General features: G+C 47.9%; 1 protein-coding gene across 1 annotated transcript in view; it reads left to right on the top strand.

Moving 5' to 3' along the window:
- Window positions 1-17,605, top strand: part of TNFRSF21 (TNF receptor superfamily member 21) — a 35,505-nt gene extending 17,900 nt beyond the window's left edge. The window contains exons 4-6 of the mRNA XM_026044874.1: window positions 4,651-4,916; window positions 15,114-15,333; window positions 16,586-17,605. Of these exons, the coding sequence (XP_025900659.1) occupies window positions 4,651-4,916; window positions 15,114-15,333; window positions 16,586-16,815 (716 nt within the window). The 3' untranslated portion in view covers window positions 16,816-17,605. The remainder of the gene's footprint in view (window positions 1-4,650; window positions 4,917-15,113; window positions 15,334-16,585) is intronic.
- The last annotated feature ends 9,864 nt before the right edge of the window (window positions 17,606-27,469 follow it).

Here is a 27,469-nt window from a genome sequence, read left to right as displayed (position 1 = left end):
ATGCAACGGGGGAATCTGTAGCCTTCCTTGCCTGTGCGGGGCTCAGCTTGGGTGCAAGGTCTTCTTGGACATCTCCTCCTTACTGACAAGCTCAGAACCTCCTCAGCTTTGTGTCGTGGGAAATGTGGAACAACCGGGTTCAAGTGCCATCCCCTGGGAGTTCAGTGGTTTTAAGTGTGTTTTGGGGATTCTGAAGGCTCCATGAGTGACTTCTGGCCTCAGTGTTCAGATGAGCATAGTGGGAAAATGTCCAAGTAGTTGAGAAAACTGGTGGGTAAGAAGACCCAGGACTTAGGTGCAGCTGTAGCTTCTTGCTTTCCTTACCCTTAGTGGGATGCACTGCAATCAGAACAGACAAGCACGGTTTCTAAGCAGATGAAATGAAAAGCATGAGATAAACCCTTATGGACACCTTCTCATCACAATTGGAAGCTGTGACACATTGTACTCCACAGAATAATTTTGGAAGGGTTCTGGAAATGTGGAAATAGCATGACTGTAAGCCTATTATAAGCATTACCATTTTATTCTAGTCTTGAACAAGTGAATTAAGTTACTGTAAATGGCTTGAGCAGTAATGCTTGGCAGCGTGCAGCAGTAAGTTGTCATGAAATGGGTTTAACCTTATTTTTCAGAAGAGAGGGAGTAATGGGTTTTCAATTGACTCGAGCCAAATCTGTGCTCAAGTCTGTCTCTTCCATATCTCTTCAGAGTTTTGTTTGTACAATAGTCTAGTGGATGTCATGAACATATGGGGCTTAAATTTATTTAATAGATGCRGGAAAATGAATTTAAGGTTCTTGGACTATTAAGGTAAAGATTTCCAACTGTATTTTAATGGAACATTTGTTCTCTGACAATGATCATACATCATTAGGTTCTGTGCTGTGTGCTGCATTGTGGGGCCAGGGGATATTATTGCCAAAGGATATAAACATGTTTATGGGGCCACTTTATTGAGTTGTGTGATTAAATATACTAAAATTGTAAGCGTCAGTAGGACTTATAGTGCTTTGTGTTGTAAATTTTGCTTGAGAGCGTAGGACTAAGTACCACGTTAGTCTGTATAAACTGGTGTAAATCAAGTTCTGACCAACTGAAAACTTGCCCCCTTCCACAGAAGCTATAAACACTGGGCTTTATAACCATTAAACACACAGATAGGAGCAAATACTATATGAGTTTTTCCTTTCTGGGTTGGCCTAAGTGACCTGCGCAGGKTCATAAAATAGCAATTACGTTTTAATGCTTCTGGATGACTGACAGTTTGCGCAGGAGCAGGTAGGAGCAGAGCTCCCCCCTGCTCTAGAGCTTYACCTTGCCCTGACACAGGATCAGAGGAGGAACCTTCTCCTGGCATGAGGGACCTTGGTAGATAAATGAGTTGGACCAAACTGGCTTGTCCTTCCTGGCGTGTGTAGCTCTCTTGACCTCAGTGCACAAGTGAGGCAGAGCTTTTTCCCACCTTCATATTTGGGTTTGTTCTGTTCCGCATTGAAGGRTGAAATTCAAAGCACATCAGCTTTGAGCCATTCTGCTGGCTAGGTATCCACATCTTGTTTGTTCTTTAGCTCCGGGAGCCTGGACCTCTTGCAGCACCTTATCCTTGGRGGGTTGTAAAAAAAATCCTCTTTCTAATAGTTTTCAAAAAGATGCAGAGTTCTATAGCTTGAAATTAGGGTTCTGTTGCATTTATACTGTGGAATTTGATTAAAAATCAGAGTCATCTTTTTCCTTTTCTATTATTTTATTATTTTAAATTATTTAAATTATTTAATATTAAATTATTTTAGTCCTGTTTTATTATTTTAAATCCATTTTTGCTTACATGCTGCTTTCTAAGCATAGGTCGGTGATGCCCAAAGGCACTTGGGGCTGGTTGCTCGCCATGGCCMAGTTGCCAACATAGTTTGGAGCGTAGGTCATTTCCATGCTGGATTGACGGCGTGTCCGGATCCCAAGGCATCGGGAGGGCCTGGGCGGTGTTTGCAGGCGTGTGGGTTATCCGTGTTGACTCGAGCTACGCACAGCCGGATCCGTGTGCGAGCGCCTGGAGTATTAACAAGAGGAGACTTTGCTGCCTGTGTCTGCATGTTGAAGCTTTATGAGCAATAACATTTTTATGTGCCTCTGATAATTAGACCCATCATAAAGCACAATAGCGTGTTTCACAGCCTTTCTTTATTCTTTAATGTGAGGGAGTGTTTTCTTTGTCTTGAGCTTGTTCTGAGTTTTTTTTTTATTATTATTATTATTATTATTTCCTGAACCTTCCTGTATCCAAATCCAAACCCTGCGGCTCTGGCTGCTGCAAAGGGAGCCAGGGAAGGAACCCCTCATCTTGCCAACTATCAGCTCGAGATTGAAGCCGCTTAAGCAGCAGCTCAGGGAGGCAGCTCCTTCCTGTAAATCCCCTGCCTGTGTGTCATGCTCTAAATATGGCTCTAAATCTCCATGTTTTCTCGCTGCACCGGAGGGGGCTCTTGGCAAACACCTGTAACTTGCTGGTTTAGCTGTGCCATGCGGATTTGCATGCGTGGCTGCCGACACAGCGTGCCCGGACAGCACCAGCATCTCTGCACGTCCCGTTAGTCCAACTGCTCCGCCTCGGCTGCACGGAGRATTAGAGAAACGTGCTAGCAACACCCTCCAGCATCCATGAGAGCCTTGGGTCCCCACGTGCCAGAAACGCCGCTGACACGGGACTCGTTTGCTGCTCTTACGGGTTGCACGAGCTGGTGGGCAGAGATTTGTGCATGTCCCCAGGCACAGCCTGCCAGAAACACCCTCAAACACGCCTGATTTCTGGTGAAATACAGCATGTTTTTGGCTTTGCTTATGGCCAAGGCATTTCAGGTGCTGCCAGTGATGAGCACAGCCAAATTCTGCAAGGGAGAAGTTGAGCGCAGATTGCACCGAACCTGCTGCCAAACATACACACACACACATATATATACATATATATACATATATTTTTTTATATATATTTATTTTTATTTATATATTTATTTTTGTTACGGTTGGAGGAGAGTAGGAATATGCACACTGACATGTATTAAAGTGAGTTGGTGTTTCTGTTTATCAAGCAGGTTGAGTATCAGCTTGATAAGGTGTTCCAAGGTGTTCCGGGCATAGTAGGGTTATGACTGTTGGAAAACACTGAACCAGTACAATTGCCTTTATATGGCAGTTTTGATAAGTCTGKGGGGTTTTGTTTGTTTTGTTTTGTGAGAAATATGGTTTGGTGCTCTTAGAGCCGAGACTTGAGGGTGCACTTGGGAGGCTGGACTAAATTGCATTAAAGTTGCTAAATTTTGCAGCTGTGGGGAAGTTCAGAGCTATGAAGTCTTTCTCTGTAAGCAGCAATTTTTGCTGATATAGATGTTGGGTTTGTAGATGGAAGAAAAAATAGCCTGTGTAGTAATGGGAGAGTGCTGGCTCATGAGGAAACCTGGGATGTGGCAACATCTCTGAAAAACTGAACATGTTGTGTGGGTGGCTTTTGCTGACCCTTCAGAAGGTTGTTTGAAAGAGACCTTCTTCAGCTTGGTAAAAGAGGCTTAATTGGTGCTTGTGAAGAGAGGCTGTGGCTTCTTTTGAAGACTTAACTCCTGACCTCTACCAGGCACAAGGGCAAATGTGCTATTCATTGCTCCCAAAGCTTCAGGGAGAAAATCTTCATAGTTGTGAACCCGTGTGATTCAAGGGCTTGGGAGCAGAGATCTGGGGGAAATACAGACTTTGTACTCTTCAAATTCCATAACAAATCTCCTGTTAATATAAACTGCTTCTTGATATAGGGGATATGAGTCTTCTATCATACACCTGAGTCATTCTACCGTGTCCGCATCAGAAGCGGTTTTAAATATGCTTATAACCATTACAGATGCTCTCTGTTATGGAAATATTAATCATCTACGTAGAGATAGTTCAGTGACTCATCCCTTAATCCAGCTTTTCTTCAAAGCCTAAACATTGATACAGGTCTAAGGGCAAGCACGTTGCCATCTCTCACTGAAGCCTCCATGGAGGTGTATTCCTACAGCCTCAAGATTCTGTCTGTTTTGGGGTTAAATGTTATTTTCTACGTTACTGAAAAAACGAGCTATTGCAAAGCAGGGGGTGAGTGTTTGGTGCACATTTAGTCCCAGCTTATGCTCACACCTTCTCTCCTGAGGTTTAAGTGAATGTGGGGTGGTAGACTATGTGGGTAGATTTCTCCATGTCAGACATGGGATACTTTAAGAGCTTGTAGGCATCAGCCACTAGTCAGTTCATCTGCCTATGCCTGTACTGACATGTGTGGATGGATTAAAGAAGCTTAACTTAAACTGTCGATGTTAAAAGAGTTTGGGCATGTTGAGGAAGCTGCTTGTCCTCTGAGCTCCTTGCAGCCCAGAGTGGTAAGCAGCTCGCWCTTGCTAATAAATCACAGAATGCTTAAGCTTGGAAGGGACCTCTAGAGATCATCTAGTCTAACTCCCCTGTTCAAGCAGGGACACCTAGAGCATGTAAAAAATATCATAAATTTCATTAAAAAACCTGATAATCRTGTGGCCATCCATGTAGAGGACGGAAAAGGTAGGAAATGAGAGGAGGCTGCGAGCCTGGAGACTGCTGTGCCTCATCCATAGCTCTTCTGTCCCGCAGGCATTGACATCCTGAAGCTCGTGGCGGCCCAGGTGGGGAGCCAGTGGAAGGATATCTACCAATTCCTGTGCAACGCCAGCGAGCGGGAGGTGGCCGCCTTCTCCAACGGCTACACGGCCGACCACGAACGGGCCTACGCGGCCTTGCAGCACTGGACCATCCGCGGGCCCGAGGCCAGCCTCGCGCAGCTCATCAGCGCCCTGCGCCAGCACCGGCGCAACGACGTCGTGGAGAAGATCAGGGGCCTCATGGAAGACACCGCCACGGTAACGTGGGGCTTGGTGTGACACTGAGGGGACACAAATACTCATTTTATAAAGCTGGGTGTTGCTTTTTGGTGGCCTGTCCCGCTGGGACTGGCGCTTGGATGGGTGGTACTAGGTTGACCTGGTAGTCAGGCTGTAGGTTAACTCATAATGAAGTAGCTGGGCCCCATTTCACCCCAGAGCTTCTCAGAGCTTCCCAGGCAGTTGTGTTTAACTCACCTGCTGGCCAAGCATTTCTAAAGAGCACTTGGTGGTTCGTTTGCAGCCTCAAAGCTCACCATGGAGGAGGTTGGTATCGTAATGAACTCAACCCTTGTGTTGGGGAGGTGTGAGGAAAAAGCATCTGCTTTTTAAACTTCCTCTTAGAGACTACCCCTGAATCCCCCTGGATTTTTTTATGGAAAGCCATCGCAGAGCCCTCAATGCTGGGGTGGTGCAATAGTAAGTTGGTCTCTCCAAGGCTGCAGCTGGTGGCAGGGAAAGACTCATGTCTCCTGYGAAGGAGCAGGGACAGGCTGTGCTTGGCTGTACCTAAAGCCCTCCAGGGTTGTCCCCTCTGCAGCAGTTTCTCAGCACGGTGTGAATTTGGGGGGCTCAAGAGTTCTCTGAAGAATCTCAAGGGTTCACACACATTTGTGTGACCCTTGGGCTTGCATTTTTGATGGCTCCTCAGAATCCCGCCAATCATTTGTGTACTGAGCATTGCCTCAGGTTTTCTATTCTCCAATTTTGAATAGTTTTTTTCTGCAAACTGTGTAGCAGCTCCTGTTCCAGCTTAATAGGTGTGCTTTGTGTAGTGCTTTTCTTCCTTCAAACTCCCAGTAATTAAGCAGTATGTAGCTCTCTTGTACCATGCTCCAAGGGGGGTTTGTGTGTGTATGTGTGTCCAAGATGGAAAAACAAAGTGAAAAGCCCGAGACAAATCTATAGGAAAAGAGAGAGGCAAAGAAAACTTATCTTGCACGTGGCTTGCACGTGTTTATGAAACTTTCATTATGTGCACAGTGCCGAAAGGACACGATGTCCTTTCGGTCTCCTTGAGCAGGTAGCAAACTCTGTGTTCTCCTGGTTACTGTTTTGGCTTTGAATAATGCCACAGTAAAATGTGAGGGCTGGGGCAGCAGATAAAAGGTTTGGTTTGTTTGTCAGCCCGATGCCTAATTAACCTACCTAGAAAGATTGTGCGGTGCTCAGCGTTCCTGAACGCTGYGCTCTGTGGAGGCCAAGAGCACTGGCTGCTTATTCTCAAATGGCAAAAATTTGCACTAGGAGCTGGGTTTTTTAGTGTGATTTGTCAAGGTACTTGCTTTCTGGCAACTGAATAACCACTAGCCATTTGATTACATTAGCCGTGTGCTCTTAATTCTGAAAATCCAATAGTTGGAACAAATGTCTCTGAGAATAAGCAAACCCAAACCAAACCCAAACAACCCAAAGGTTGTTAAATGCAAGTTTTCTGGATGTTGCTTAAATTCTGTATTTAGAGGACAGCTGTGGTGGCTTTACAACCAGGCATTTGAAAACTTGCATTGAAAAAACCTTCAGCCTTTGGGATGAAATCCTAAAAACTGTCCAACGGGAGGAACATGTGGCTGATCAGGTTGTCTCCATGGAAGACATCAAGAAATTGACAGTCACCACTGGAAACTGCTGTCAGACCCTTCAGAGACCTGAATGCAAATGTATGCAACAACCTGCATGCACTGGTGAATACCAGGGGGGATTTGCATGCAGGAAACTGGCCTGAACTGGCCTGACATACGATGAGTGGTACGAAGGGGCCTCCAGCCAGCCCTTGGGCAAAAAAATAACGAGACTGATGGCTCCGTTCCTCTGCATGATAATTGCATTTTGCAAAAGGATGATGGGATGAGCGAGTTGCATTGAAGGAGGGAAGGCTGAGGTCCTGGGAAGTGCTCTTGTATGGCAAAATGCATATTCAATCTAAAATTTTCTGGAATAGAAACCATGCTGGAATAGGTTAATTTTCTTAAAATAATATATTCCCAAGCATCATATACCATCTGGAGACTTCCTTTTCTGGGATGCTTTATGCCCATAAGGGCAGATCTTGCACATGGCTATTCCTATACAGCTTCTCTGGCCCTGAAGGTACCAGACTGGTTATTGCAGAGGAGCAGTGCGTGGGATGTTAAAGCTAAAAAGCACCCCTGGGTATGGATCTGACGTGGCCATGCAGTGCATTTTTGCAAAGTACCATCCTGCTGCAGCCTGTTTACCTTCTTTCCCTGAAGCAGACCTTGGCATTTCGATGAAGACTGAGATAATCAGCCACAGAGCTGGAATAACCCTGGAGCTGGAGCAGGAGAGACGCAGAAATCCATGGGAATCGCTTGGCGCAAAGGCAAACGGGGCCCCAGAGCCCTAGAGCAAAAGGCTGCTTTGCAGCACTGCAATGCAGTGAACAGGCAGGGGAGCACATTGCTAAATGCCAGGAGCAAACTTGGAGGTTGTCCTTTTTATTTTCCTTTTTTTTTAAAGGAAAATCTGTGCCAAATCTGTGCAAATTTGTGCGTCCTCCTTCCTGACTTACCTGCCTGATGTATCTCCTGCCACTAATGATGTGAAACCCTGGGRATGAGGGAGGGTGAGCGGGCAGCTGGCAGCAGAGCCTGCAGAGAACTGGTGTTAGGAAACGTGTGGAAATTCCCCTTTCCTGCAGAAAACCACTGCCTGATGAAGGCAAAGAGGGAGGAAATTGCAGAGGCAATTGCTGTGCAGGGAGGCAAATGCTGTTGCGGGGAGGGCCCTGATGTCCRGCACTTTCCCGAGGTTTTAGTCTGGACTTGCTGGGAAAGAGCTGCAGGGAGTGGGGTCCAGGCCCGAGGCAGTAATTAAGGTTTTGGTTGTGCAAGGTCTGGGCATTGCCTCCCTTGGAGGGATTTTGGGTTAGGCAGCTCTGCTTTTGCTGCTGCTGAGACACTCGGGCTCATCCGGGCCCGAGCGAAGATGCCTTCRTGGTAAATCCCATCCCCATGGCCTTCATCTTGCCCTCCTCAGGCAGAGAGACTTGGAAAAGMCTCTCTTTGGTAGAGCCCTTTTCGCCAAGAAGCCTTTGGGGCCCTAGAATATAAATATTTACAACTGCTGATAATGCAGGATCCTCTGTAATCCAGGTCTCCGGAGCATTGCAGTGTAGGRCACCAGCGCTTTCCTCTGGATATAGAAAAGCTCTACTGAATACTCGGTGTGTTTTTTTATTATTGTTATTATTTTTTGCCCCGAAGGATTATACTGCTTCTCCCCTGCGCTGCCTGAATTTAGGTTAAAACGGGATTAGCCCTCTGAATCACTCTGCTGCTTTCTGCAGCAGTTGCTGACACAGAAAGTGCGGAGCAGCTGTGGGAAGGAGCTCGGGCTGTGCTGGGCTGGCGCGGCCCCAAGCGAAGGGGAYGCTGTGATCCATGGAAACCCCAATCCCTAATTTGGGGGTTAGAAGTAGAAAAGCTAAGTACGGCCCTCGAGGCAAGCAGGGTCTCTTGAGGATAATCTGCCTTGCAGTTGTGCGCGGGCTGCATCGCTCCATCGTCATCCTCGTGGCCACAGCCTCCTGRCGCAGCTCGATGCTGATGTTGCCATGAGCGCCCTGCTACCAGCAGGGCTGCCATCCCTTCTCTGTTTGTTTATTCCTTTATTGGCCATAGCTGAAATATTCCGAGGCAGTGATGGGAAAAAGCAAAGGGGCTTGCTTGGGGCATTAGAAATAAGCMAAAAAATGAGTTGGGAAGGTGGGTGGCGGTGGGAGAATTGAAAGTGGTGCAGTTGGGGCTGTGTCCTGCGTGATCCTCTGTTTTGCAGTTTCCTTCTCTGCAGGGGCTGGAGGAGAAGAGGATGTGAAAGCTGCGCCAAGCTGGGCTGCAAGCAGGCAAATGGCTGCTGCAAGCGCCCCTCGTGCCTCTGCTTCTTCTTTCACAGATCAAAGCTCTTTGGGTCAAGAGCCTGGAGAAGCATTCTGCAAGCAGAGCCCAAAATTCGAGCTGTATCAGGCTCCTGCTCCAGGAATGACACGCTTGATTTCCTCTTTTTACAAAGCAGAACTGGGCTGGGCTGGTTAATCTGCCTTGTGACGATGGAGAGAGGGTGAAGTTACTGCAGAGTTTCCCTCCCAAGAGGTTCACGGCAGGACACTGAACACGAGCAGGGCTCTGAGATGCTGAGGCAGCTGGACAAAGTTCACTTGCAACTTTCCTTTCCGGTTTTCCAGACACGGAGTTGTGATATAAATGGGTCAGAGTGTAGGGGAAGGCAGCAGGGAAGGCAGCTCTTCTCTGGCAGGCTTGCGCTAACCCTTGGGTTGACTTTCTGTGAACCATGGGTTGGAATGAACCTGGAGGATATACAAGGAATACAAATGTAGTTTTATAGCAGACATAATCATATTTGGGTTCTCCTCATGCTTGTAGTTGCATCTGCTTGGGTTCTATATGTCATATCCAGTAAAAAGGGGTAAGGAGYAAAAGATGAAACTAGAAAATGTAGAGGGCTCAGAGCAACCAGAAAGCGATACCGACTTGCTCATTATCAAGCTGGAGAATTCCTTGCCACAAGAGACTGAGGCTAAAACTTTGAGTTCAAAAAGTGATTGACAAATTCATAGAAAAGAAAACACCCAGAGGTTTCATGTAGGCACCATCTCCTATTCTGAATTGCACTAGGCCCACAAATCACCTGTGCTGGTGGGGGGGGAGTGCTCATCTGTTTCTTCTCGAAAATAGTAGCATTTTGGTCTTGGTATCTCACCAACATCTAAATCACACAATCACAGACCAAATATAACCCAACTGCCCAGATCTTGTTCTTCTTGTGGCATAAGACACTCAATCTGTAGTAGCTGTTTTCCAGGGCTGCTTTACAAAGTGTAGGACCTCAGGTCCACACACAGTAGCAGTGTCTGATGCTCTTTAGAAACRTGGCCCAGGAAGCCTGGAGGAGAGCTCTGTTTTCCCACCCCACCCTCAGGCGTTGGAGCACCCGCCTACGCTATGGGAAAGCGGAGAAAGGTCGTTCCTCCACCCAAGGGCATGTCTTTGCAGCTGTGAACCCTGCCAGGGAAGTCATGGACTTCCTCTTCTCTCGACCTCCAGTTTTCTTTGTAAAATGTCCCAGTGTCAACAGGAGAGCATGGAAAGTGGGATCCATGCAGCAGGCAAGATCCACCAGCCAGACCTTGGCCATGGGTCAATGTAGGGATGGACACAGGCTGGCAGTGAAGGAGGAGAGGTGCTACACCTGGGTGGCATCTTAGCTGCAGTGTGTCCCTGGCACCATCCGAGGTGCAGGCAGTGACCTGTCCTGGTAGGGTTCCCTTCCCATCCATCTGGTTTAGGGGTTTCATGTTCTCCTCRTGTTCCTCCAGAACACGTAGACTTGGCCTTTCCACAGCCTTTGTAAGACTTTGTGTCTGGGTAAAGGATGTTTTGTCTTCAGAAGACCGTTTGGCCATAAATGGCATCCCCCAAACACAACAGTGCTGTGAAGGAGCGACACAGAGACTGTCTGTGTTGCTGAAACATGGAGGACTGCCAGGGAATGCTCCACGTGGGTTCTTCCTGTAAGATACTGTGCAGGGACTTGCTTGCAGGGGCTTTGCACGAGATTTGTCATCACTTTTGGTGCGTTACCCGCTCGGTCACCCCACCATCCGYCCCTGCTGTCACAGGTAATCTGGACACATCCACCGAAAGAGCTCATCAGAGGTGGCAATCCCATTTAATGGAAAAAAGYGCTGCTAGAGGAGCACAGAGCTGCTCATCCAGGCAGGTCTTCCTTGTGCAGGCGTTCCTGGGCAGTGCGAGCCTTCCCCAGCACTCCTCCTCCTTTCACCACTCCAGGGTCCCGTTTGGAGACGTAAGGAGCCTGAAAATAGAACTGGCACAAGCTGTGTCATCTAGACAGCTGGGAGGTGGCAACTTCAGGGCTAAATATAACCCCTCCAAAATGGCACGCAGCAAACGGCGTGTCCAGCTGACCTGGTGACCATACAGCCTCCCTCCGGAGAGGTTTCTCCTCTGACTGCAGCCTCCACTAATCCCCCCTCTGAAAAGCAGCAGCCGTTTCGTTGGTGTTAGGCAAGAAAACCTACCCGCCCACGTACCAGCTCCCTGCCATTTTGCTTGCAAAACCCTTCTGTWTTATTATTGTTATTATTATTATTTCTTCTGGGAAGGCTCTTGGGAGGTTGGGATATGGTGGGCCTGGGGTTAGTGTCAACACGAGAGCGCTCAGTGGCCGCCGGCGCACACGGGGGCTCTTGCAAGATCCCCGCCTTGGTGCAGTTGATGGTCTGCAGTATTTCACAGCTGTGCCTGCTCCCTGCCCAGCGCCTTTAAATGCTGCTCCTGGGCTTAAGGAGAGGCCTAGGAGTAGCCGCAGGACACTCTGCTTGCCCAATCCAGCTCTGCTGCGGTCAAGGGAGGAGAAAGGGCATCCGGGGCCGCGAGCGGGGTTGGCAGGCGCCAAGCTTGGCCCAAACCGCTCCTCTGCTATCTGCCCCCGGGCGCCCGCAGGCGAAGCCTGYGCGTCCACAGCCCCATTGCTGCGTCCCCAGCAGCATTCGGGGCTCCCTGAGCCGCCGCCGTGGCCACGAGCGCGTCCCTCGTCACCGCCGTCCGCTCTCGAGGTCGGCGCGTCAGGCTGACAAACGACTCTCAAGGGCTGTTTTGAACGGGTGCAGCTCCAGCTGGAGAGACCTGCTGGGAGCCGCGCTGAGAACTTTGCTTTGGGTTGTGCTGTTTGATCCCAACGACTCTTCTCGCCACTGTTATTGCGGGAAGAACGACTGGGGCGTTTCATTCAAGGAGGGTTTTTTAATTATTTCTTGATTTCCACAACTGATCCTTCTGAATGTGAGTGCAGTCGTGGCAGTTTGTTTATACAGGTTGGGCTTTTATGGACATGCAATAAAGTTAAGACAAGCCCTTTCTAACCAGGATAAGAGACTCGGCAGTTCAAAGGAGTTAAAAGTCTACGTCCTTTCATCCTTTTTTTTTTTTTTTTTTGGCATCCGTCCCCTTTTCTCCCTCTAGAAAGGCTTTAGGGAGAGCCTGCTCAAGTCTTCCYGCTTAGAGCGCCCTTCCAGATCAAACCCAGGCTGCGTTTAGGAACCAAAATGTTGCCATTGGGGCTGGCATCCTAAAGGGCTGTGAATACACAGGAGCCTTTAAGGGTTCTTTTTAGCCTTGCAAATCTCTTACTGCAGCGATCAAAAAAAAAAAAAATATATTGGCCAAGAGCCCTGGAGGCTGCTGATGCGACAGAGCTCTTATGTGCCTTGTTTTTTGGGCTGAAAACCATCAATTTCTTGCCAGGTGACAGCACTGCGGGTCTTCCCCCACTGGGGACAGGCCCAGGGAGTCCTGTTCTGCTTGGGACATGCGATGCACCTAAGGACCCCCCTGTGTATCTGCAGATAGAGCCTCCGTGGTGAACACAGGGCTCACCGCGTGAGAAAGAAGGTATCTGCAGAAAGCCTGGCCTTGGAGGAGCTCCACATCACTGGCTTTCCACCATCAGCCCCGCAGCCCTCGGGGATCGGTGCTGCAAAAGCACTGCAGGCAGGAGGCTCCTTCCCCCTGCATCGGCGCTCCCATCGCTTTGCTCCAGCATTGGAGTTCCTAAAAAAAAATTAAAAAATTAATGCCACAGTGGTTTCAAGCAAATGAGTCACACGCTATTAATAGTGTTTTTGCACCTATTCCCCAGGCTTTACCTCAAAGCAACCTTTTACTTTCCCTAGCCTTTCAAAACCCTGCCGTGCTCCTCTTTGCTTTCTTCCCTCAGTTTAAATATTAACACCCATTCAAGCATCCTGTTTACTTTGCTTAATAAACTAACAAATGTTCCGCTCTTTGGAATGCTCTGAGCTCCRAGGACGCCTACAGTCGAGAAATAACCCGAGGTGATTTTCTAGAGTGCTTTAGCAGCTGTTTAATTAAACGCCAWATAACTGGCCTGCTTCTTCTGGGAAGTGTTTTTCCCTTTGCTTGGAAGGCAAGGCAAGGGCAGCGGGGGTTTTTCATACCCTCCAGGTACTTTTTCCATGTTGATGAGGCCCTTTTTGGAAATGGCGAGCTGGAGAGTAAATGGATGGATTGCATGGGGAAAAACTAACCTCGAAAGTGTGTTTATTTTTAAAGGGGAAATCGCAGCGTCTTGCCGCTTGGGAAGCATCCAGTTGCTATTCTGGCTCTTCACTTGCTGCTTTCTTCCCCGTTAATGACAACAGCCTAATTCTTGTCGATGAATTGTATTGAGAAGGGAGTTTTGGAGGAGGATGCAGATTCTTTTAATTAAGAATTAACACTGGTTTGTGTTTTTGCCATGCTTATTACATAACACGCCGAGGCAGAACAAATCCTCCCTTTTAATTTTCATCTGAAAAAAAACCACAAAAAACTTTTATTCGGCCACGAGCAGGCTGAAATGTGAAGTTAATGGGAACCACTGGGCATCTCAGTGGACACGTGAGGCCACCCACACCCTCTGTGGGTGGCAAATTCCTCGGGGTGGATGAGGAATGCACCACGATACCCATATGCGCCCCGGAGTGCGGAAGAGCGACGCGGAGAGAATCTGAGATGGATTCCCTTGGGATATGTACTTGGAATGTGCTCTGCTCTCCGGTACTGCCTAGAGATTGGGAGAAAGTTTGTTGCGGGTGGGAATGGCTCGTRATGCTACTCCTGGACAGATGGGGTAAGGAGGGGAAGAGTTTAAAGGTTCAGGTGCTGCTTGGAGCAATCTACCCAGAGCAGGAGATGGCAGGACTCCTGCAGCAGTGTCAGAGGTGTTGGCCCATGGTATTTTGCCAGGTCTGCCTCTCTTGGAGGCCTGTGTGGAATGGTGGAAACCAGAAATGTTGTATTGTTGGGGTTTGTCATGCCAGAAGTGATGCTGAGAGGCTTAGAAGGGCACTGGGTTTGTGATTGGGTTGGTGATAACTGGGCCAAACCGAAGGCCCTGAGCTGATGCTGTCACGATTATTCTTGCTGACCTTCAGGTCAAGTGGGACAGAGTTACATGTTCACCTTGTACTTACGGGAGCCTGGACAGGATGGGTCAAACAAATTATTAACTTGGAGCGTGGCTTGACATGGAAAAACGGGCTAAGCTGTGCTCACCTAAGTGCCTCTGAGGGGATGTGTGGCGACATTGTTTCTGYCCTTCGGGCATGTTGGCAGCCAAATCCCTCTAGGTCGCACTGGTACCGTCGCAGGGCGGATGTAATCCAGAGCATTGTGCCCCAAAGGAAGCTTAACTCCCAGTGACACGTGGACAACTGGCGTCATAGACCCTTGSAGATGGTTCAGCAGCGCTGCTCTCCTAAACCAAACGTGCTGAAATGGAAATAACCAAGGGGTGCTGCGCCTTTCACCTTCCAACTTTGCTATGTTTTGTGCTTGTGAAATGATAAATATGGGAACAATTTTAATCTCCTGCTTGACCTGTGTAGCAGTGTTAGTGGGAGCAATGGGATGTGAGCTCCTGAGCAGAGGTTTTGGTGGGGGAACATGCGTCCTGGCCAAAGTGGTGCCTGGGGGATTGCTCAAGGTCTTGCACCCTTCTCAGATCATGTGTAGGGGATGGTAGAGCATGTCTAGGGCATGTCTAGAGTAGGAGAGGGTCACACTAACCTTCACCAGCCCTTACTGCAAGCACAAGGGGTGTTGTGATATGATTGAGTTGAAGCTAGTTGTCCATACCCAGCAGTCTGGTCTATGAAAATACTGGGATGCTCTTGGGAAGGCCGGAAGGAGGGTCATCTGCTTGATAATCATGGCTGTTAGTCCTCCACAGTTAAACTTCAGTGAAAATACTCTCCTGTGGTTGTGTGTGTTGTACTGTTGAGAGTGCAGGTCACTTTGCTCGCACAGCTGTTGAATGTGTGCTGAATGGCAGCAATGGTTTCCACCTCTGACTCTCTTCTGGCTCCTGTTTTGTGGGGCACTGGGTTGGAGAAGGGGGCTTTGGGGATCAACAACTGCAGGTTAAYTTGGAGGACACTCTCCACAGATGGCACTTGCACGGGACAGGTTGTTCCCAAGGAGAGGATCAGATGGCTTTGGAAGCCCCAGAGCTAGTGTTGCGCCTGATTCCCAGCGGGATACAGGCGATGTTGAGCACGAGGTCGCCGCATAATATCCCCATGGGTCACCTCTCCCAACGTCTTCTCTGCAGCTGGAACCTGACAAGCTGGCGCTCCCGGTGAGCCCCAGCCCGCTCAGCCCCGCGCCCAACCCTGCGCCGAAGCCCCCCGAGGCGGCCGCCCTCACCGTGGAGCCCTCTCCCTCGGAGAAGAAGTGCTTCTTTGTGGACGAGTCGGAGCCCCTGCTGCGCTGCGACTCGACGTCCAGCGGCTCCTCGGCGCTCAGCCGGACGGGCTCTTTCATTACCAAAGGTACCGACCATGGGGTGCGGGGGAGGGTGGGAGGATGAGATCCTGAGGGTCCCTCAYGGGCCTTGCCTGCGACCCGCACGCATGGAGCCACCTAGTGAACAGTGGCTCCGTCACGTCCCTAGGGTGGATAGCTGGGGAAAAGGGACCTTCCACGTACGCTTTATGGCATCCTGATTCAAGGTGATGAACACAATCTCTTCTCAGTGGTGGAATCACAGTCTCTTCTCAGTGGCAGGACAGGACAAGGGGCAATGGGTGTTAACTTGAAACACAGGAAGTTCCATCACCATATGAGGAAGAACTTCTTGACTGTGAGGGTGACAAAGCCCTGGAAGAGGCTGCCCAGGGAGATTGTGGAGTCTCCTTCTCTGGATCTCCCAAACCAGCCTGGATGCCACCCTGTGCCCTGTGCTCTGGGTGTCCCTGCTTGAGCAGGGGGGTTGGACTCGATGGTCTCTAGAGGTCCCTTCCAACCTCAACCATTCTGTGATTCTGCCAATATCCAGGTAGGGAACATAAGAGAGATTAGATGCCTTTAAAGATTTTTAACCCTTTTAAATGCTGCTGGAGAAGTGCAGTGTCCTCAGGTGTCTGCAGCTTCCCTTGCAGAAGAAGAGAGGGTTTCTCCTTTGACATTAGCCCATGGTGCTGGGTTATCATGATTCCTGTAGGAGTGAAGTCCCTCCCTCCCAGGSCTTATTGCTTGAGTTTAAAGCGGAAAAACATGGTTTCAAGATGGATTTCTCACCCATTGTCATRCCTACTGCAGTTGTGACTTGCAGTGTAAATCACTGTTAATTTGCCATGTTTTGAGGGAAGTTAATTTACTGCATTTAATTTGCTGTGATTAATCTTTAACTTTTGCTGAAGGTGAAACATGAAGCTCAACTAATTTGCCTCATTTATACTTTGGTACAGAAACGAACCTGATCCAATGAAAATAACTCAAAATATTCAGCCTTTTTTTGGCTCCCTTCCACCCTTCTCCTTAGCTTTTAATATTGGCCATTCAGCATTTCTAAATGCTGTATTTGCCACAGCAGGATTCTGCGTTAGGCAGCACTACAGCATTGCTGCAGCTCTATCTTCTCTATCTTCTCCCCTGCCCAGCACATGCTGCCCCTCTCCTTTTTCTTGGTGTCTCTTTGTGGTAAATTATCACAAGTTAAATTAATTAAATTATTGATAAGTCCTAGTCAGCAGGGGTCTTCTGAAGAGCCCCTTAACACCCTAAYTCTCCTTGCTCCCACAGAAAAGAAGGACACAGTCTTGCGCCAGGTGCGCTTGGACCCTTGCGACCTGCAGCCCATCTTTGATGACATGCTGCACATTCTGAACCCCGAGGAGCTCCATGTGATCGAGGAGATCCCGCAAGCCGAGGACAAGCTGGACAGGCTATTTGAGATCGCCGGAGTCAAGAGCCAGGAAGCCAGCCAAACCCTCCTGGACTCTGTCTATAGCCACCTTCCCGACTTACTGTAGGCATTGGTCACCACGCACTCTCTCGAATATCTGCTAGAACTAGCTTGGCACTCATTAAGATGATCGACAATATGCAGGCAGGTTTTGTTGTAGAATACATGGCCAGTATTTTCTTCGAGGTGTCCTTGGTTTCTGGAGGGGGACAGTTTGTGAGCATTGCACCTTTCAAMCTTAACTATTGCTCAATTAAAGTCTTTGCACCCTCTGCCCCCTTCCGAGTCTTTCTTTTYTTGCTCTCCTTCCAATCAGATCAGTCGATGCACTTTAAAATGCAGTTAATGAACTAGAAGACCACAAATCTGGTGTAACTTATACATTGAATCGGGGATTGCTCTGTAACACATTTCAGTTCTGTCAAAACTGTTATTCTGAATGGCTCTCTCCTGCTACCTCCCCTCTGCCTTGGAGTGGTAAATGGTAAACCATGCAAAACTGATTGTTGCTCTTACCTTCTCTAATGCGCCTAGCTTCCCCCAAGTTGACTTTTTTAATGTACTCTTGTATAGCTCATAATCATTGCTGAAATTTTACTAGCACGGTTATTTATTGTATGGTTTTCACCTGGACAACGCGTTGTGCTCCTATAAGCTAAAACAGAAGTGTTTTAATGAAATTAAGAGGTTCAGTTCCACCAACCTTCAAGATTATAAAACGGTCCTTTGCCTGCGGTCGAATGTAACCCAAATGAGGAATATCTTGCCTTGCCACTTAAGAGAACAGCAGGCCCTGAATCARTCATTGCAATCAGCACTGGTGCTGGACTTTGGGAGGTGAAGGCAACTGCTGGTGGTACTGCTCTCCTTGTGGTGTAAGACTTACCAAGCTATGCTTTTACACTTGTGTCTCTTGGTTTTTTTTATATACAGACATGGCCAGTAGGTCCTGAAGGCCCTACCTGGTCTCGATAGTCTCTTCAGATCACACTTCACTTTTTATTAAATGAAAAGAGGAAAAAAAAAAAAGCTGCATCGTAAGAAGTCTGTCTGATTATATTTGCAACTATTATGCTCCCGTAATGAACAGTCTGTTATATGCTCAATTTGAAGAAATTATGATATTAGGGTGGCATGTGCTACCTTTTGGGGCAGGGGGTGGGAGTTGGGGGGAAGAGGGGAATGAAATGAAACATTGCCTTCCAGTGTACTAATTTATTAATAAATACTAGGTGTTTGTTACTTGACATGATTCTGTGTTAATCTSCTTAGCAGCTGCCTTGGCTCGGGGGAGGCAGTGGTAATGGGGACCCCAGGCCTGAGAGGGCAAGGGGGATTTCAGGATTTGGTCGATGTAGGAAGAGAGATGTCTCTCCTTTAGCTTATGCTGAGCTTGCAAAAAATGATATAGCTGCCTTATGTTGTAAACATGACTTTGAACCTCTAGGATTGCCCTTTTTATTTTTTTTTCTCAATTAGAGCAGTTCTGTAAAAGGCTTTGCAGACATCTGGGAAACTGAAGTATTAATTTGCCCAGGATGCAGCTGCTGCCCTGATTCCCTCCTAAGCAAAGGTCTGTAGTTGCAGCATTTCTATTGCCCTCTTACATTATTGATGTCCTTACTTATCATCTCTGCTTCCAAATAAGACATTCTGTGCTATTCTGTTCTATGTATGGAAACCTTAATGGGACAAATGCTTCACAAATGCTTCCATTTTATAATACTGTTGCTTCATATACTTAGATCCACAGAGTATTTTCTGCTGACCTTGGTGCTGTATTTTTCCTTTGCCTGGCATTGAAAATTCATTCTCTGGGAATATTCATAGGTACAGGATTAAACTTTCAACACATGGACAAATGAAATACCCCTGATAGAGAGAAATAGAGTGCAAAATGGCAGGATCCTTTATTAGCAGTGCTGGGAGTTGCATCCTCCTCCTTTAGGAAGGAGATCTCAGTGGCTGCAACCGTTGTTTAAAGCATTGCCAAGAAATAGTGAGCATGACTTGTATTCCTGGCATACACCAGGGTTAAAGGTATTTTTGGTGGAGCTCAGCACCACCCTGTCCAAATGCTGTTTTATCCCCATTTTGGGAGCAGTGTCACTTGCTGTCATTCTGCCWGCAAGGAAAGAGAAACACGCATATGGAAATGCATGTACTGACTTATTAAATCAACCGCACTTGGGCACAACCAGCCTGATTTAAACTACATTTCGCAAATGCTTGGTTACCCTAGAAGTGCCTGGTCATTGCTGCCTTATTTGCTTGGACCTCTGCGCTGGTCTTGTCTCTGGCCATGTCTCTCCCACTTTGCTGGTGCTTGACCTCAAGCAGCACTTTAATGTATATGTATATAATTTATTTGGTTTATGCAAATAATATATGTACAAAAATTATCTTTTTTCCATACAGATCTAGATCTGTCCTTTGCATTCCCAACCTGATCTCCTGTCCCTTGGCCTGTGCCACTGTTGGTGTGCAGGGGATGTGTGTGAGAGCAGCTGAGGGCTCATCCTGCTTTGCATCTAGGTGGTATTTCCTGGGCCTGCTGGATGTGGGAGGTGTGAGGTGTGAGGAGCTGCAAACCTCATCAAAACCTGATCTTGCTGCCTGGGAGAATATAAGCAACTGGATAGGATTGACAGCCTGGAGGCATAATGCAGGGTACAGGCTGCCTGTCATYATCTTGAGCAGGTCTCTGAGATGCCCATCTGAACTGTGTCCTACCTCAAGGCCACCTGAGCCACCAGCTGGTCTGGTCTGGCTAGCTCTCAAGTTGGGGTAGGTTTGGGCCAGAGGTGTGAGAACTGCATCCAAACTCTAGATAACCACGTTTCCCAGGACAAAACCTGCCGTTCTCAGGACTGCGTCCGTCCCCCAGGGTGTTTGTGCCCTATGGGACAATGCACCAATGTGGGGATGGCTTGTTCTGCACCCTGGGGCGATGTGTTAACCTCTCCCCTGGCCCAGGTAGAGTCTGCTCTGCTGGGGATTAACACAACCATCCAACAGGGTTAAGAGCAAGCTCRGGTCTCTGGTTTGAAAAGCAGCTGGGAACCCATGAGAGGTTCTTCAGACCTCCAGCAGATTTTGTGTTATCCCCTTGCAAAACCATCCCCGTGTAGGAGGAATAATGAGTATGGTCCTTGCGTGAAGGACACACTTGGAGATGGCTCATGCCATTGTGACCATCCCTCTGTGCCCAAGGAAGTCCAGGAGGATGAAGCCACTCAGGTCCACCGTGCAGCATGAGGTTGAGCAGGGGCTCATCCACCAGTCTTTGCAGGACGAGCATGTGGGAGGGGTAGCTGGAGCTGCAGCAGGTTTGCACAGAAAAGGCTTATTTTGAAATAACCAATTTATGGCATCTCTTTGCAGGGAGCTTTAGCCATCATGGAGCCGTTTTGACTGGGCTTGCTTCTGTTGGAGTTTGCTCCTGTGAATTATGTAACAAAGGAGTTTCCAGGGCAACTGGTAGGAAATAGGAAGAGGAAGGAGAAATAAGAGGAGTGATCGTGTGTGTTCATTGAACCGCTGATTGGTGGTGGCAGCTTTCTGGCTTATTTATCAAACCAGCCTTTAGGTCCACGCTTCCCATTCCCTGCACTGACATTTGAAAAGGCCTCCTAATGATTCCTTCCAACTGTAATTTCATCTTCAGAGCTTCAATCTATTTCTCAAGCCTTTTTTTAATCAGTGTAATGCAAGGGCAGGGGAATAAAAAGCAAACCTGAAGCAGTCAGATAATGGCATCAGATGTGAAGGTGCTGGCCAGAAGCTGAGACAGGATTATCGTGGGATTTCCTAATGTGGCTGCCTGAAACCTCCTGCAAGTTTGGGTCCCTTCACAGCCTGAAGAGRTTCTTGTCCCCTCAAATACTGTTTGGGTATCTGACTTCAGCGTCACTTAAGCACCATTAGGAAACGTAGCCCTCTGTGCTCTTCAGATTTGCCTTGTCAGCTGCCACATGGGACATTTCTTTGGCTGTGTGATTAACTAGTGATAATGATGTAATTCCAAGTCAGGAGTTAGTTTTCCCCTGTGATATTTCTTGGGGGAGAAAAAAAGAAGCAGAGTTAGTCTGAAGTTGCATCAACATGGGAGGGAGATACTAACATGGACATAGGACACCCCCTTTGCAAGAAGGGGTTTACTTGGTGGCCTTGCTCTCTGTTCTCACTAGCCAAAATCAGCGATTTCCCAAGAGGTTTCACTCATGTAGGGGGGCTAAAAACAACACTTTTATTTGCTATTTTTTAATGGACTCACTGTATAGGCTGCTGCTTGTTGCTCCATTGGGATGCGCTTTCTCTTGGGGTTCCTCACCACCTTGAAGTGAGGAAMGACTTGGGCAAACACACTTTGCTGCCCTGTGCCTTGCTTTGCAGGTCTGGAGGTAACCCTGTTACCGAAACAGTCCCTCCAATTCTGCTCCCTGGAAGGCCTCTGAAGGCCAGAGCTGTCAGTAAACCTGGACACAGTGTATCAGGATTGTCCTGGACCTGGCCAGCATCAGCAGTGCCACCACTCATGGTTCTAATAGCAATATTGCCCTTTCTGTAGCTGCTTTGCCCCAAGTGTTGATGTGTCGAGCMCTGGCCTTCAGTCAGATATTAGCAACAAAACCTTGAGTAGAGCAAAGGCAGACAAGGATTTAACACCCTAAAGACACAAGGAGATGAGGCACTTTGGGAGCTCTCTGTGCCTGCGGGCTGCTCCTCCCCCAGATAAATCTGGAGGTATTTCAGGTTCTTCCTCTTTGCAAGCCAACATTTCTCCTTACTTTCTCCACCAAAGACGCTGAGAAAGATTCACATGGGGCTGCTCCATTCTGCAAGCCGGGGAGCCCTGTCCACAGTGCCCATCCCATCCCAGGTGGCTGAGTTTTTCTGCTGTCCTTTGGTGCTACTGACTGTTCTCTAGCTTGGCTAAGATTTTGCTGCTAAACCAGGGGCTTGGAGACCTCTTAGCCACACAGAAAGCCTTGTGTTTTAAGCCCTGACCTGTGGACCATTGGAGGGTAGAGGCCAATTTTGATGTTTGAAGGTGTTTTTTTGGGCTTCTCACTTTTGCAAGCCTCTCCTGCTCCCTTCCCTACCTGGCCTCAGGGCAGGCACTAGCTTCTGCTCCTGGCATTTTGGTGTTTTCTTGGAAGATCACCGTGTTTCATCTTGGCACTGAGGTCAAGACATGGCCACCCTTGGCTTACCCTCAGCTCCAACACCTCCAGCCCCTAACCTCCCCACCTTATCTTTGGAGATAACTATCCCCAAATAGATCTTTGACTATTTGGGGTCTTCCACCCCAAAGAGGARTGAAACACCCTCTATGTTCACTAAATACCTGTAAGGAAATGCAATACTCCCCGTCTCCTTTACACTCACTAAATAAGTGCGAAGAATTGAAATTCCCACCCTGTAGTCACTAGATGATTATGGGAAGTTGAAATATTCAGTATTCTTGTCATCTGGGACTGCAGTGGCTTTTGGTAACCCCCTCCCTACCCTGATGCAATGTCATTCCAAGCCTGGGTGGTCTGTCCCCATCCCACGTTTCCGCTATGTGAAAACATCCTCCACGGTGACCGCCCGACTGAATTTGGATCTGCCCCCGTTGAGCAGCTTTGCTGGCCCAGCTGTCACAYGCTCCAGATAAAAGTGTTGTAGGCAGCCCTCATGCCAAGGCCTTCCTTCTTTTATTTTTTTCTTCTCCTGTGCTTCTCCAAAATAGAAAAGACAAGGCAGAGCAGCCTATCTCAACTGATTATTATCATTACTCTAAAGGCAACCATTTAAAAGGAAAAACACGGAGCACTAAGTGAGCCCAACCTGAATCCCTGCCATCGGCTTAGTCACATCCCTGAGCCCGCTGAGGACCCTGGCCAGGTCCCGGCATCCCCAGGTGTGACCAGGGGACTCGATTCCATCTCCCCCTGCTGCAGGATCAGTCCTGTGCTTATTTACACATCCCGCTGAAATAAAATGCAGCCGGGCTGAGCAGAGGCTGGGATGCAGGATAAAGCTACCACCAAGCCAGCGCAACCTGAGCAGGTTATAAAATGCTGCAGCCCTGTGAGTGCTCATTTTTCTCTCAAGGCTTAATGCTAAAGCAGAAGCACATGGAGAGATCTCTTGCTTTAGGCATGACTTGATTTAAACCGCCTCCTAAACTCTCAGCCCAGCATTTATGAGCATGAATACATGGATTACTGCATTCTCCCTCTGGATAGGAGTTTCCTCAAACTGAGAACCTCTGGGAAAGGACTGGAGGTGGCCATCAAACGTAGGTGGCCCTGAAGCATCACTGGGCCCAGCTGGGCAAGCAAGACCGACCGGTTATGTGGTTGTCAGTTCCTTGGTCTGTGGGACCAGACCATGGTGGGACAACAAGTCCAGCAGGGCTCTTGCCTAAGCTGTTGAGTAACAACCTTGTGGTCAGACCGCTGGTGGAGGAAGTGGGACCTTTGCATTTAGATTCTCCTCAGCCCAAGGCAGGTGATTCACAAACCACTAGGCTGGGGAGTGCGGCTTCCTTTTGTTTTATTATCTGGAAATTTTGTATCCCTGCAAGCCCACAGACCCAGGTTCAACCCTAATGGGGGAAGTACCCTTCCCGTTGTCAGGAAGATGCCCAGGTTTTGGCTTACCTCATCACTGACCTCAAAATGCTAAGGTGAAAGACTTGTGTTTTGCTGTAAAAACAGGCATGCTCTTAATTTTTCATTTATTGTCTCTCCAGTAGCAGGTTTGTAGTTTCTTAACATGGTCTTTCAGGAGTGTGGCGGTTATGAAACTCCATGGAAATCTGAAATGAGAAGTTCCAGATGGATGTAAAAGGAGACTTTTCCGGTCTGAGGACAGTCAGGTAAAGGGGCAGGCTGCATAAAGAAGTTGTACAGTCCCTTTCTTTGGAGGATTTCAAGCTGCAGCTAAAGAAAGCCCTGAGCAACCTGGTCAGCAGCTCAACACGATGTACCCCAAAGCAGAACAGTGGCAAAACTCCTAAATTCGCCTTCATTCAACTTGAAGGGATTGAATTACTTAGCAAGTATGCACGTCTCAAAATAAATATCTGGGCACAGCTGGTTTTGCATGTCAGGCTGAGCAGAAGAGCAGGACTTGTGGTCAGGATATTAATCTGCCCGAGTTTGTTTCCATCAGATCAGATCTTTTCAGACTAATAATTTGCTAGGATTAGATCAATTAAATTACTGATCTTTCAGGGTATTTCCATGGGCTGATGACTGATTTTCATGGCAGCCTGGTCTTTTCTTTTGCTGTGATGATTAATTTATTATTGTTACTAATTTTCTTGCAGGGGTGGTTCTCAGAATCTCTTACAGAGGTATCTGGTGGCATAATGCCATTTTGCAGCTGGGGAAACCTGAAAGGCTGCATCTGAAAATTGATCTGAAACATATCCAGGCGATTCAGGGGGACCTGTGGAGAAAGGTTTCTCCACTCTAGTGCTGAGGATCTACAACAGCCTCTCTTGAGGGACTTGTGAGCCATGAAAGTGGATGTGAAAGCCATGGCACACTTGAAACCAGTGTGATCAAACCACTCTTGCCACTAATTAATTTGACTGTTGAACCAGTTGCCAAGCTGGAAGTAAAACCTGTGCCAAGCCGGACCAAAGGGATTTGGAAAACATGGTGCCAGTGGGATCCCAGCCCAGTGCAACACCCGCTCCAGAGGTGATGAGATTGTCCCATTGCCTTTCCCTGCTCTGGTGAGAGATTTAACCTCTTGGCCTCTCCAGAGCTGGAGTGAGCAGGAAAAGTGGAAGAGAAGGGAGTTAACACTTTTGCAATGTGACAGGGCAAATAAAGATTTTGTCTGAGAATTGCTGCTTTTTTTCCCAGTATCTCTCCCAGGATCCCGCCCTCCCCATCTGGCAACCCCTTTGCATGGCTGCTGGCGCCACTGTGTCCTCATCCTCCCGGAGCCTCACCCCAGGGTAAACATGCACAGCAGGGAGGCGATAAGAGCAGCACACAGGGGAAATGAGGAGAGACTGAGCGAGCTGGGCCTGTTTAGCCTGGAGAAGAGAAGGTTGAGAGGGGATCTGATCGATATGTGTAAATATCTGAAGGGTCAATATAGGGAGGATGAGGCCAAACTCTTCTCAGTGGTGGCCAGAACAAGGGGAAATGGGTGCAAGTTGAAACTCAGGAAGTTCCATCAGAATGTGAGGAGGAACTTCTTTGCTGTGAGGGTGACAGAGCCCTGGAACAGGCTGCCCACGGAGGTTGTGGAGTCTCCTTCTCTGGAGATCTTCCAAACCCACCTGCATGCCACCCTGTGCCCCATGCTCTGGGTGTCCCTGCTGGAGAAGGGGTTTGGACTGGATGATCTCTAGAGGTCCCTTCCAACCTCAACCATTCTGTGATTCTGTGAAGTGCAGCTCTGCCTCCAGCTGATGTCTGCTTGCAGCCTTACCCCCCATGGAGCTCCTGCCAGACTCGGTTTGCAGGAGGAAGGGAAGCCTGGCAGGGCACCAGGAGCTGAGGTTTAGGGTCAAAACCAGCCTGGAACCACACCAAAAAATCAACAGTATGGACAATTTAATTTACCGGGGCAGATGCAGTCCTACCACATAAAGGAGATATCAGGCACAGTCAGGACTGAGAACTGGGCCATGAGCCCTTTCCCCTGCCTTTACCTCCTTATGTAGTTCCTTTTCTTAGGATACTTAATCTTAAAAGCAGGATTTATTGCTGAGTTGTTCTTTTTTTTTCCCCTTTGTTTTTCCCTGCTTTAATGGCCAGGAAGTTTCCTCTAATTAAATATATCCAAGGAGAGATAATCCTGTTTTGCTCCTGTGCCAATATGGCCCTTTAGCTAAATTAAATATTTTCCCTACCTGATGCTTATCTTACCTGTTCTCCCCCTAGCTCTGTCCTGAAGGTATTTATCGATCACAACCCTGTTCCTGCTCTTATTTATTTATTTATTTTCTTTCTTGCTGTGCTCAGAAACCAAAGTTTATCCAGGGCTTTCCCACTTTAAGAGGTTCCTATCCCCACACAAATGCCGACCTTGGAGATTTGTTCCTTGCAGCTTCCCTTTGGCTTTCCATAGCTCATTGCACCTTGGCGAAACACGGCCGTGGTGGACGTGCACACAGCAGAGCCACGATAGCCCTGGGGAAGCAGATGGTCTACGTCCCTAGTGCAAGAGGACAAACAAGAGTAGGCAACTGGGCTAGGAGGGCCAGTGAATTCCTCCAGTCTCTGCTCCTTTTTCTTGCTGTTTTCTCCTGAGTTAGGATACTTAATGGCAGTTTAAGAGCTTAAATATCTGTTGAATGCCAGCCACTGTTTTAGGGCTGCAGTTAGATTCTTCTTAATTTCTGCCCATTTTCCAGGTGCAACGGGTCTTGCTTCTTGCAGCTATTTGCTATCTGTTTTGATGCACTCGACTGCTGATTTCTCCCCTTTTCTTTCCACTTGTCAACATCCGAGTAAATGCCACAGTCCCCGATAAATCCTTGCTATTTCAGTTTTTTTCCTGGCTTGCTGTTTGTTCTAAGTATCTGCCCTAGGATGGTTAGTTACCTAGCTAAATCCAAAAGCCTTTCCTGCACTATGTTGGGCTGTTGACAGAGTTTGAGAACAGGTTGTCTCCGTATTGAAGGTCTCAGGCCATTTGATCCAGATGACTTTACTTCATTCTTGTGGACTGCATCTGTTAAAAAAGTAATCAGCACCATGTTCAGATGGTTCATTGTTGTCCCATCCAAACTATTAATTCTCTCAAACAAGTAACCCCATCCAAATGCCTCTAGGGAATAGTTGATGGGCTGTGCAGACCCCTCAGCACAGCAGTTATTTGGGAGGGAGTGAGCTCTCCTAGGCCAAAACCATGCAAGGGACCGTCCTTGCATGGACAGGATTTGTGCCAAGGCTCTGGCAAAGTTCAGTCCGTGAGGATAAACACGGTTTATCAATTTGCCCTTCTGAGAGCAGGAACTTTCATTACAGACCTGTGTTTTCTTACTTTTTCATTTCATTTAAAAAGACCTTGTCTGAACCAATTCAGCCATTGTGTCTTTTAAATTTCAATGATTGTGGTAATCAATTTTATGTAAGAGCCTGTGTTAGGATTTGTTTTCCAGCATAAACAAAGTAAGCTTCTGCAAAACACGCTTACCATCAGCCTGAAAATAGGACCACTAATATAATAAACACAGAGTAGTCCTGGCTCTTCTCCCTCCTGCAGTGATTTAAATTGAGGGTGACACTCAGTCAGATAGCTGGAGATACTCGGTTGCACCATGAGTGTGAAGGAAGAAGTGCCACAGAGACAAACCTGCAAGGTCTGCTCCATCTAGGAGGCAAACAACAGGGCATTGTGTTGTGTTTTGGCTGGCACCAAATTCGGACACGCCACTGGAAGCAGGAGCGGACATAGTCTTTGAGCTCCTGAGCATGGATATATGCTACAAAGCAATCTCAGTGTGACCCTGGAACAATTTCCCACGGGAGAAAAAAAAAAAAAAAAGAGCCACTTTAATGGAAATTTAAAAGAAGTACCCTGTGTTTCCATCAGTGTCATTCTGGATGCCCTTCTCTCCTCCTTGCCTTATTTTTCCATCCCATTTTGTTCAGCTTTCCCTTGCTCCACGTATTCCTCAGAGCACAGATATGGGATGGGGAATGTTGAGAGGACAGTTCTCCTGCATCCATGCTCGAGCCAGTGTCTGCTCGTGT

The sequence above is a fragment of the Nothoprocta perdicaria genome, unplaced genomic scaffold (genome assembly GCF_003342845.1).
Source record: "Nothoprocta perdicaria isolate Ctin4 unplaced genomic scaffold, notPer1 scaffold_39, whole genome shotgun sequence".
Lineage (NCBI taxonomy): Eukaryota > Metazoa > Chordata > Aves > Tinamiformes > Tinamidae > Nothoprocta > Nothoprocta perdicaria.
The sequence above is the reverse complement of the archived record's forward strand: the minus strand, read 5'-3'. Positions and strand labels throughout refer to the sequence as shown.